The following is a 12,826-nucleotide window of genomic DNA, read 5'->3' as shown; positions in this document are numbered from 1 at the left end:
AATAAAAACTCTTTGCCTCTGTGCTTCTTTTTTCCTCTCTGCTCTTTCTGTTGTTTACAGAGGGCAAGGCCTTCTTTTTTTCTTTCTTTTGTTTGTAGTCAGCGGCGGATGTGGAAAATACTGTCGCTGAGGCAAGCGGCAACCCCCCCACTTCCTGTCTGCAAGAAGTTCCTTCGCTTACCATTTCCTCTCTCTCTCTCTCTCTCTCTCTCTCTCTCTCACTCTCTCTCTCTCTCTCTCTCTCTCTCTCTCTCTCTCTCTCTCTCTCAATGGAAACTTTACTGTTTTTCCTTCTCTCCTCTTGTCATCCAGCTGGTCTGGGGATAGAGATAGGAGAGACGGAGAGAGACTGCCAGAGAGCAATGAGCCAGAAAAAGATGAGAGAAAGATAGAGCGGCTGACTTTGATGGAAGTTTTAGGCAGAGAAAGAGTGTGTTCTTTGCCAATTCAAACACCTCCTCGAATTGTATTTCAGTTTCAGCTTCGTGTCCAGCTTTGCTCATTTAAAAAGAAATGATAATTTTCCATAATTTTAAAAACACAACCTTAACAAATTTAAATAAAAAATTAAATACTTTTCAGGTAACTAGTGACATGCATATGACCATTTAGCACTTGAACCCTTATAAATATTAAGTTTGATCCGCATGTTCTGAGGGATTATTTCCTGGTAGAGACATCCATTTCTTCCTGTGGGTGTCTGATGATTGACAGTCTGCATAGTGCAAAAATAATGCACACACTGATATGAAAAAACACTAAAACAGAGACACTAAATGTACCAAATGAAGGCTGTGTGTAGGTTGTGATGGGTCATATAGCATATATCATATAGCACAGACAATTTTCAGGTCTGTTGAAATAGTTTTTCTTAGTGAGAAAAATGACTTCTGTAAAGGTAAGAATATTTCCTATTAGACTGTATATTGACTGTATGCAGACAAATCTATTACCGATTTATATGAGGAAAGTTTAGGATAGAGCTGAAATAAGTTGCTGATTAATCAATGAATTTTATAAAACTAATCCACAAAACATTAATCTCCAACAATCTGAATATATAGAAATTCACAAAATGTTTCTCGTTTTTGTCTCAGGCCCTTTATCTGACCTCACTGTTGAAATAATTGTACAAATTTCATTTCCACATTCTCAGAACATTTCTACAACTGCATATAATTTCTGCTGAAACCATCTCTGTTTGCACAAATGCTTTTTATCTGTATGTCACGCCTTTTAGAGACATTCATGCAAATAGTTTTTTGCAGGCTCTTGAAAGTAAACACATCTGCCAGCTCTGTGTGTTCTACATTTTAAGTAGAACACTGTCACTATATTCTTAGAAAATCACATATAGAAAGTGACCAAATTTATTTATATGCATGGCTAGTTTTTTTTTTTTTTTTAATGTTTGAAAAAGTCACATGTAGTGTATGATATAGCATTGCACACAGTGATGGTGACACAGAGGCTGAGGGTGCATCATAGTAGCTTCATCAGCAATCGGCATTATGCAATCTTTTTGTTTCTCACACTTCTACAAAAACTCTCATACACATCATTTGTAAATGTATATATTTTGTTCAGTTTTTACATCATGCCCCTACATGTTCCCAGTACTTAGTGTGCATTCACACTTATACACCCACTCACACACACACTTCGCTCCATCGGTCTCTCTCAAATGTTGTGACCTGTACAGAGATTTGCATGCCCAGATTATGTTTGTCCTCTGTTTTGCCAATCAAATGATCCACAATTGTTTGTCCCTGCACACACTCAGACACGCACACATGAAAATTGTGTGGGACATAGAAAGAGGAGTAAGTGAGCCTGAGGTGTTGGTTTTTAAAGCAGAGAGGGACAGAGTTTGGGTGTGTAGCAGGAGAGCTGCACAGATCATCAGTCTTGTCAGTGTGTAAACTCCCCGGCTGACTGAAAACCCATTGGTCATGATGTGGTCTTCATGGCTGTATTCAGTGTGGAGTGTTATTGTGTCAGTCGGAGCCATCTTTATCATTACCATCATCCACGTCTGCACCAGCCACCTTCAGGTACCGTCACCTCCGCTGCCAGTTTAATTTCAGTCGAGGCTTTTTTATGCTGTCACTGAATGCTTTTCCACCTCGATTTAGTCCTTGTTTAGTCATGTTTGACAGCTCTACTCTTACAGTTCGATTTTATTGAGCTATAATAATGGTAACATCACCATGATAGTTGAAGCCTTTAGTGTTTTTTTTTAAAGTTATACACAAACCAAACCTCCCTTCTCTTGTCCTGTCCTCTGATTGCATTTTAATGTCTCTAGCTCCTAAATCTACACGCTGAGACGACGTCTGTTATTACTCACACTTGAGGTAGTCCAGACTTTCTCTTACTTTCTCTCTCTTGCCCTCCACAGATCACTCACACACACACACACACAGAGACACACACATACACACCAGTTATAAGTGGGCAACATGGTAGATGGATGACAGTATGAGTTGACAGAGAAAGCACAGACCCTGGCTGCTAACCAAGCTGTAGCCTGATACTCTTGCTCTCTTGCTAACTGACTAAAGATGGTGGAAAAAATGAGACTGGGCATATCATTCGGTTTAACTTATTTGTCTTTCTGGTGGTCTGCAAAGCACAATCAGTGTTGCATTTCCTTTGACCCCAAACCAGTGATTGAACAGCTGACATATCTAGTCTGCACACTGACACGTGAAGATTCCCAGTACAGGCTTCTACTAGATGTTACCTTTTGCCTCCAGGCCACCGTTATCTTACATTTAACCATGTTGAATCTTTTGAATTTTTTTTTTTTCTGAAATTACAAAGAAAACATTCTATTTTTAAATAAGCTGAAGCATAGCAATGGACAGAATCATTTCAAAAGATTTATGCCCAACAAATCAATTCGGTATGCTTCTAGAAAGCTTACTATTAATTAAACTTGCTGTTGTTGCAATCTAAAAGGCAAATCCTAATAAACCTAATGATATCCAAGGGTCAAACCTCGCCACCCTCTTGAGACCCATTTAAGCTGACCAGCCTCGGAGTTAGTTTCCACCATGTGATCTGAACGTGTGTGTTTTTTCTCTCTCCTTCACTGGGGCAGAGAAAAACCCCTCATGTGACTCTTCACTGCCTCAAGACAGAGAGAGAGGGAGAGGGAGATGAGAAAGTGTGCACGTGTGTGTGCGGTGTGTGTGCATTTAACCATAGATAGTCATGCTATCAGCTGATGAAGTTTCATCAGGTCCAGATTGTGTGACATGGGTTATATATCTCCTTCTATGGTCCTCTTTTCTCTTATCTTAACCTTCCTCTCCTCCTCGCCTCTCCTCTCTCTTCTTCTCTTCTGCAGTTATTTGCAGACATAATATTATTGCTCCTGGCGTTTGCAGACCAGAGGAAATCTTCGGTGTGTGAGATCACATCTTTAACATGACAAAGGAGATAGTTTTGTGCCTGTTTCTAAAAAGGAAAATTCAGTGTTTAAAGTGTGTTACAAAACATCCAGTAACTGACCAGAACTGATTATTTAAAGTGGAATTTTAATCTAAATTGTTTAAAATATCTGTGTTTTAACCTAAAAAACAATCACTAAGGCTGAATAAAGCATTTTCTCGATGTGTTTTTAAGGACACATTTTCTCGTTCTCATATTTTCAGTGCTGCTGCATCCACTGGTCGCTCCGTTACAAAGCTGCACAGCCGAGCATTGTTTAAACCCACAGAACAAGACATGTGGAATTTTTCCATCTGATGTAATGCTGCACGCATAAAAAATGGTGTTTGGGGTGTGAATATTATACTCAGTAAGAATTTGATTTACTGTATCTTCACTGAGGCGTTGCAACATGCTGCAAAATTAGCACATGTTGTAATAACTATTAATCTACTTACAGGACAGTTTAGGAGAATACTAGTGCTCACAGGGATAAGAGGGACTTTTTTTTTTAAAGGAAATTAAGGGACATTATGGTCCATTTAAAGGCACGTAACTTTCACCTTGTGTTCTTGCTCATTTCAATATGTCACACTTCTTGTTCTTCAAATATTTGAATCCAACTCGTCTAAACCTCATCCAATAACCATAACAGTTATTATCATCCAGGGAACGCACAGTACTTTGAGAAGGTTTAACATGTTTCTCCAGCTGCAGTTCTTCTATAGTTAAATATTAATATAACTGTTGAAGGAAAGTCTTTCCGTGACAAAGCGGGAGAGCTGGAGACTGCCTGGCCTTGAATCAGTCTGTGGTCACTGAGAGAAAACCTGTTGGTGCAGAAACAACTCAGAGGCAGCATATGGCTCTCTCTGTTTGTGAATGAGTGAGTGTGTTTGTTTGTGTGTGTGGCAGGAGTCCCGCAGTTCAATGTGTCCTTGCCAAGGACAGGGAGAGCCCTTGGAGAAACACTGTGTGTGTATGTGTTTATATGTGTGTGTGTGTGTGTTTGTGTGTTACCAGGGGAAACCCCAGCTTGATCCTCCAGAGTTAAAATGTTCTAAAACAGCCAAAGAAAAAAAAGAGAGAGAGAGAGTGTGGGGGAATTAGTCAGAGAGAGAGAGAGAGAGAGAGATTGAAGACAGCTCCCCCAGGGTCAGGGATGTCTCACAATGTATATGTGTGTGTTTTTAAAGACTTATTTTACTCATGATCACAAACAAAGCAGTAAAAAAAAAATCACTGGATCAGCCAGATGCCAGACTTGAAATACTGGTATTCTGTTTCCTAGACTGCACGTGATCATGTGAAAGATTGAGCTTGATATTGAGATTTAGTGTGCTCGTCTAAATTCATGTTTTACTTAAGTATATATGGAGTTGGTAAACTCTGCCTCATACCATGATCAAATATCATGTCTTCAAAAGTGTCCACAAAAGACAGACTTTGGTTTAAACAGGTTTAGGAATGGAGAACCACAGACTAATGACCATGAATATTTTTACTATTAAACCAGTCATGCGGGCAGCATTATGGTAACACAGAGCAGATTTTGGGGGAGCAAGTGTTTGTTTAATTCCTCCGTCAAAAGCACATTCTGATCATTCTGAAGGATAATTATTTATGTGGTGTGTTTGTGTTTGTAGCACAAGTCTTGGAAGAAGATTAAGAACATGGTTCACTGGTCTCCATTTGTTATGTCCTTCAAGAAGAAATATCCCTGGATACAACTGGCTGGGCACGCAGGTATGTGGACACACAAACACACAAATTACATGGTCCAAAAAAATGTAAAAGCTTTCCTCTCAGTCACACAGCAGATGTTTCCCTGGCTAGTAGCCCAGCTAGATTTAGTTTGTGTTTCCATAATGTTTTTAGGTTTTTACAACATCTTTGTGGCGTTTTCAGAAGCAGATTGATTGATAGAAAATATGACTCGACACATTAGCTGGTCATTGCTGATGCCACTTCTTAGAGACTAGAGTAGTCAGGGGAAGTGTGTGTCTCTGGATGGGTTGCAACGGGATTGGGAAACATCAGGCGATGCCTCATTTGAGTAGGTGTCCTGGAGGTTTGAGGCTTCGCTACATAAAAATAAGAGCCTGCAGCTACTTCACAGTAAAAGAGTGTCTTTTTACAGGGAGCTTCAAGGCGGGAGCCAACGGCCGCATTTTAAAAGTAAGACACCCTTTCACATCAATCACAACCTCCTTGTCATTACACAGAAAATTGCTCAGTTTACACTTTGTTTCAAAGAGGTTTCACATGTTATTGGTACTGAATCAGTGTAGCCAAGGGTCCAAAATGACCAAAACTTGTTGACGATATCCTTTAGAAACACTGTGAATGTGAGCAGCGCTGCTTGTCCCTTCTGATGCGGGACGTGCTGCGCCCCTACGTCCCTGGTTACCATGGAGACGTAGAGAAGGATGGCCAGAAATACAACCAGATGGAGGATCTGCTGGCGGAGTTTGACTTTCCATGTGTTATGGACTGTAAGATGGGAGTGAGGTGAGAAAACATCCCATTACACGATATCACATTAATCTTGAGGCGGCAGAATAGTGAGCGAGTGAGTAGACGGACACGTAACCTCAAAATGGGAAATAACATTTCATGTAAGTACAGTAACTGTGTTTGTCTCAACTTTTTGGCCTTAAAAAGGAAGTGACTTTTACAATAAACCACGGACTGTTTATGTTTTTTCCCTCTGCTGGGTGATCAACAATTAAGGGAATTGGGAGTTTAACCACTTTATTTGGAGGGAAAATCCAAGTAAAAGCACCCAAAACATCTGCAATAGTCCCTCATTGCACATACATTTTGTATGTGAAATACAGCAAGTTCCTTTGAGTTAAAGTTGAGCCATGCAAACTTGTAATAACTGCTGTAATTTTACCACTTGCCTTTGTTTTCTCTCCCAAATGTGTTTGGTTAACCCAGGGGGTTTGTGTAAACTCCAAATGATCATCTCACTGCTCATGTTTCTTGTCCTGTCAGACTTTTTTTTTAGTGATCCTGGCACATTTCTAGATCTGAGGATTTGTCTTGGAGAATGTAATGTTAACAGCTGTGTCCTATTGTTTGGAAAGAGACATCTTCTTCACATGTCCTGTCTCACTCTTTCATTTTCTGTCTCCTTCACCTTCCACCACCTGTTTTTTTTGTCTCACACTTCAGGACTTACCTTGAAGAAGAGCTGACCAAGGCTCGTAAGAAGCCCTCTCCAAGACCCGACATGTATCAGAAAATGATTGAGGTTGATCCCAAGGCGCCTACATCAGAGGAAAACGACCAGAAAGCGGTGACTAAACCCAGATACATGCAGTGGAGAGAGACCATTAGCTCAACAGCCACCCTGGGATTTAGAATAGAGGGAGTCAAGGTAAGAGTCACAAAGAGAATAGTGTGTGTGTGTGTGTGTGTGTGTGTGTGTGTGTGTGTGTGTGTGTGTGTGTGTGTGTGTGTGTGTGTGTGTGTGTGTGTGTGTGTGTGTGGCCTTCCTTCCCTTCTTTCTTCCAATATTCACTGTGTGTCTGTGTGTGGGGGTGTGGATGTCCTTCAGGGGCATGATCTAACTTCCTGTTTTGACCAGAAACTTCCTCAGAAGTGTATGTTTGTGCATTAGTTCCTTTGTCGTACACGAGGCCTGTCTGTGGCAGCTCTATAGGCCTCGGCATCTGGCACTGACATTGTACACACACACACACACAAACACACACAAACACAGAGATCTCTCTCTCTCTCTCTCTCTCTCTCTCTCTCTCTCTCTCTCTCTCTCTCTCTCTCTCCTCTCTCTCTCTCTGTCTTTCTTTGAGGGTCGTGGCTATATAAGGACATTCACGGCCTCCCGGTGGTGTGTTGCCATGACACTAAGGGTTATCCCAAGAAACAGAGATCTGCACAAGTATGGATGTGCAGTTCATGTGGTTCTTCTGCAGCTCAATCTCTGTTTTTGTAAATGAGCGTGTATATCACATTACATTGCATTATATAGATTGTGAAAGCTGTTATGTATGTGTGAAGCCGTAAGCTGTAATCAGGTATGGTGTGTGTGTGTGTGTGTGTTTGTGTGTGTGTGTGTGTGAAAGAGAGAGAGGACCCTAGCTGTTCTCTGACTTGAACCATAAAGGGAAAAATACTTTTGTCTCTAAATAGTACCTTGTTGCCTGGCAGCCAGCCGAATAAGAGAAGCTCATTTATTTCACTCTGAATCAACCAGCTTTGACTAAAACTCCTGGAACTGCTCCTGAGGCCAATCTGCTGTACCGCTGCTACTACTGTACATGCACTAATGCTGCTGCTACTATTGCTACTAGTTTCACTACATAGTGCTACTACCACTACTAGGGCTTCCACTCAGCCTTTACCAGAGCTGGAGAGTAAATTTAATGTGGTAATACTTTGCTTGATTATTTCCTTTTTGTGATACTACATAGCAAAGTAGAGTAGCCAGTTAACCCAATGTGCATGTGTTTGGGATTGTGGGAGGAAGCCGGAGTACCCGGAGAAAACCCATGCAGGTACAGGGAGAACATGCAAACTCCACACAGAAGAGCCCAGTTCAAACCTGGAACCCCCTTGCTGTGAGGTGACAGTGCTAACCACTGCACCACCGTCCTAAATGATAAATTGACTGGTCAAAAAAATAACTGATATTGTAATCAGTAATAAAAGTAATCCTTAGTTGCCAAATCAAAATTTGTGAAATGACCACAGAAATGGCAAGTACATGAGAAGAAAAGATGTTTTTCTAAATATGACTCTGGCTAGTAAAACAGAGTCCGAGACCCTTCCCTGCTTTAAGGCTAAATCTCTAAAAATATATGTCCCTCCCTACTTCCTTTCCTCCCCCCATTGTTTGTTCTGCTTTTCTTGTCCATGCTCTCCTCTGCTCCTTCTCCTTCCTCGCTTCCCGTCCTCTGCCTCAGCCCCCATCCTTCCCATCAATACAAGAAAGTCTGGAAGTTCTGGTTATTCAAGTTAGAAATTAAATATAAACACTTATTAACACCATAATGCTCCCTACAGTGCTATATTGTCATATACTACCAGTGCAAATAAATATCATGTTGAGCTCTCACATGAAGTCAGTTCTCACACTGATGGTCTCGTCTCCTCTTCTCTGTAGAAGGAGGACGGGACAGTGAACAGAGATTTTAAGAAGACAAAGACGAGAGAGCAAGTTACTGCTGCGTTTCACGACTTTGTCAAAGGAAATAAGGACATACTGGTGAGTACGTTCATGATTAACTGTGTGTGTGTGTGTGTGTGTGTGTGTGTGTGTGTGTGTGTGTGTGTGTGTGTGTGTGTGTGTGTGTGTGTGTGTGTGTGTGTGTGTGTGTTTCAACGGCCTTGACCTTGTCATCTGTTTTTCTGAGGAATGGAATTTTTTTTGTTCTGTGCTGTTTGTTAACAACCCTGCACACACACGTACATAGATGATGGACACATATTCAAGGTAACTTTAAGCTTTAGGGCCAGACGAACAGAAAAGCCCTCGGGAACTCCCTGATCCTCTACGTGTATGCAAGCACCCACACAGATACGCACTGTCAGCATTTGAAACCATTCATGAGTGTGTTGTCTCTTTCGTTTGGAAATTATTTAAGGGAGTGTTTAAATTAATTACATCAAGACAGGCATTCAGTTTTTGAAAATTTGCTATTTGAAAACTACTTTTAAAGACTACACTGTGTAGCTGACTGAGCTGAGAATAGGAAATCAAATAGCTGTAGCTGGAGTTTTCTTGTTGATCCATTCAGCAGTCCAGTTCTGATAAAGCCAAATAAAACTGCCTCAATTGGGCATGAACAAAATAAAACTAAATCTTTTGTTTGATATTTTTTCCAGAACTGCTATTTAACCAGGCTGAAGGAAATCAGAGACATCCTGGAGATCTCCCCATTCTTCAAAACCCATGAGGTAAAGACACACGTCCAGCGATGGAAACAGTGTTGTACAGCTGCTGCCCATGTTGGTGCTGCTCCAAGAAATAAACATACACATTTAACCTAAAATTGAGAACATTTCAACTTTCATTTATAAAGATATGGTTCATTTAAGTCAAAAATAGCACTTGTACTCATAAAGAAATTATGTGAAAAATGGGTAATTAAAAAAAAAATTCTGTGAAAAAAAGTTTGTGGGTTTTACCAGATATCAGGTCATTTTCTTTTTACTGTACTGAATATGTTGAGACACACTAACTTAAAGTAAAGCTAAAACTATTTTGTTCTCTTTAGCCTCACTGTAGATCCACAGTGTAATTTATTGCTTTAGTAATTAAGTGTGATATAGTGACTCACTCAAGCAAACACACCATTGCACATATATACACAGACATAGCAAGTCTTGTCATGGAAATTGGGCAGCAACAGCCCTGACCACACATAAACACATTCAGTTTCACACACACACACACACACACACACACACACACACACACACACACACACACACACACACACACACACACACACACACACACACACACACACACAATTCAGCATGAATGTAAGAACTTGGTGTCACAAAACAGGAAGTGAGATAATGTTTTTAAAAGAGTCAAACAAGAAGTGTTGAGTTTTTTAAAAAAGGGCCCATTTTTGTAATTATTTCCTTTGTCTCTCTGTGACTCTGCAGGTGATCGGCAGCTCCTTGTTATTTGTTCATGACAGTAAGGGACGGGCCAAAGTCTGGATGATTGACTTTGGGAAAACCACGCCTCTTCCCGAAGGGGAGGTACTAACCCACCGAGCATCGTGGATGGAGGGGAACAGAGAAGATGGCTACCTTTTTGGACTTGATAGTTTGGTGGACATCATTTCATCCATGGTGAACTCGGAGACTTGAAGTCTGGGGAGTTTCTTTTTTTAAAGTGAACCTTTGGACTCACAACAACGACTTCCACTCATTCTTCCTTTCTCTAGGGAACACTTTGGACTTCCTCAAGGACTCTTTCACAGACATTTGTCCTCATATTGGTAACCACATCATCCCATTACAATGCGTCATGAGTCATTGATGGGTGCAGTCTCTTTATTCATAATCAATGGAGAGTCAAGATCTACTTCTTCCACATTCATAGACTTCTTATGTTGTCCTTAACCCCTCAAGGTTCACTAAGTATCGCGGTAATCCATGAGCCAGCATGCATAGTATCATTAATGTTATTAGTTCCACCTGTGCTTCTTCTTTTATGACAGAAATGTATTCATTGTACCTGTAAGACAACATTTTTAATAAGAAGTTATCAATTTAAAAGCAGAAAATTTAGACTGTTTTATCCAAATCAAAAGATTGAACTATTCTATATTTTTGTTATTGTGAACAAATTCCATGAATTTCCTAAAACAGCTGGACCAAAACTACTCAACCAGTAGTTATTGGGAACTATTTTCAGCTGTGAATTTGGTCCTGTAATGAGTATTTATGGCAGCAGAACAATGCGTATGAGATCAGCCATGTTCATCATAATGAAGAACCATATCTCAAAATGCAACAGCGTGGCACCTTAATGTATTTTTCTAGTTTTTGAACAGTGGATCTCTAAGGAACAGAGGACTATGCTGTATTAGGCTTTGGATACGCAGACAGTACTTGTTAGTGGGATCAGGTTCTTGTGGGTTTTGGTCTTTTCATGGGATTTGTTGACAATATGAAAAATAGAACATCACCAGACTTGAAACCCACTGTGTGTGGAAATCAAAAAATTCAGACTCCTGGCGCCCCCAGGTGGTAATATCAAAAAGAACACAGTTAATGCCTAATTTTTCATTTAAAAAAAGCAATTATTTATCATAATTGATAAATATTTATCCACAATTTTCCATCCTAATTTGACAGATGTCTTAGTTAAAAACAATATATATACATAGTGGTTTTAAAATGGCAGAGGTTAAACACTCGCCTTGACCTTAAATACCAAACCTTTGGGACCCATTCATTTTAAATAACTGCCTTGTTTTTATATGTTAGATTCCCAACTTTACTTAGATGAAGATTTTTTTTTTCTCTTTTTTGACCACAACTTCAGCACATTTCCCATTTTACATTCTGGCACTTAATTACATATACACTGTTAGAGACTGTACAGTTGAGTGTGTTTTTACTCACATGATTTTAGGTTTGTTTTACAGTGGAAAACAAAACTGGTCTCTTGTCTGTTTTTTACTTCAGTTTAACCAGTTGCACTCAAAGCCATAGACAGAGTTTAGATACTGTAGGTTGGTCATTGACATTTTCAATGGCAGCCGTGTTTGCTCCACAGTAATCTGGCAATAACTGGCAATTAGGTGGAGTGAATATATACATCTGTGAGTAGTTACAGTTTGTAATGGAGGGCATTGTTTCATATGTAACATATTTTCAGCCAACATGGTGTCCAGAATACTTGCGTGGCCAAACACTTATTACCCTTCTCACACTTTGTAGGGATTGTTCACAATGTACAGTAAGATTTATTATGTTAGATGATGTTTTTTTTTTTATTGTAACATTATTTTAGTCAAACCCTGTGGAACACTTACAACCATGAACAATCTTATTTAAGCTATACAGTGCCTTGACATAACAAAGCCAAGTCAGACAACTGAAAATATGTTTCTACTTATTAGTATTGTCATAATGCATTTTTCTCCTAGTCTTAACTGTCGGTTCCTGTGCTTAGTCTTACATGGGTGCATGTTTATTATCCTCTTAAAGTTTGAGCTTAATTTGTAGTTCATTCTGTTTTTATTTATAACATTATATTATGTTCTGTTTTTGTTTTCCAGTTAATGGGATACTGTGACATTTTGAATTCTGGGCTGTTATGCTGTTTTGTCTTCAAGCATGTGTTACAGTATGAGTGAAAGTTAAACTATGAGGCGGGTTGCTGACATTGTGGATATTGTGGACCCTGTATTAAAACCATTGGATATGGCTGTAGAAAAAATTGATAATGTTCAAATATTGGTACCCATTTAATACAGTCACTTAAAAAATGGTCTGGCTAATGAGAGAGAAAAAAAAAGTGTCTCATAATGTAACAGGTTCTTGATGAACCATAAAAATTTAACAGTAGATATTTGCCCTGACAGTAGACTGTAATTCCATGCAGTGCCTTCTTAAAGAAATAGTTCAGCATTTTGGGAAATATGCTTATTTGTGCTCTTGTCGAGACTTGCATGAGAAAGAGACTGATACTATCCTTGTGTCTGCATGGGAAAGAAAAAACAAAGCATCCACCATCAGAAAGATCTAAAGATCACTAAAAGTTCTCATAAACAGGCTGTTTCCCTGTTTCCAGTGTTTGAGCTAAGCTAAACTAACCAGCTGCTGATCATAAGTGATGTGAGAGCGGTTTCAACCTTCTTATCTAAATCTCTGCAAGAAAGCCAACAAG

General features: G+C 39.6%; 1 protein-coding gene across 2 annotated transcripts in view; it reads left to right on the top strand.

The window, feature by feature from the left end:
- The window catches only part of itpkb (inositol-trisphosphate 3-kinase B), a 27,350-nt gene extending 14,906 nt beyond the window's left edge, over positions 1-12,444 (top strand). For both annotated transcript variants that reach the window (XM_041064517.1, XM_041064516.1), the window contains exons 6-12: positions 5,085-5,184; positions 5,579-5,616; positions 5,774-5,949; positions 6,619-6,823; positions 8,570-8,671; positions 9,292-9,363; positions 10,084-12,444. In XM_041064517.1, coding sequence (XP_040920451.1) covers positions 5,085-5,184; positions 5,579-5,616; positions 5,774-5,949; positions 6,619-6,823; positions 8,570-8,671; positions 9,292-9,363; positions 10,084-10,293 — 903 coding nt within the window. In that variant the 3' untranslated portion in view covers positions 10,294-12,444. The remainder of the gene's footprint in view (positions 1-5,084; positions 5,185-5,578; positions 5,617-5,773; positions 5,950-6,618; positions 6,824-8,569; positions 8,672-9,291; positions 9,364-10,083) is intronic.
- The last annotated feature ends 382 nt before the right edge of the window (positions 12,445-12,826 follow it).

Source organism: Toxotes jaculatrix, chromosome 19 (genome assembly GCF_017976425.1).
Source record: "Toxotes jaculatrix isolate fToxJac2 chromosome 19, fToxJac2.pri, whole genome shotgun sequence".
Lineage (NCBI taxonomy): Eukaryota > Metazoa > Chordata > Actinopteri > Toxotidae > Toxotes > Toxotes jaculatrix.
The sequence above is the reverse complement of the archived record's forward strand: the minus strand, read 5'-3'. Positions and strand labels throughout refer to the sequence as shown.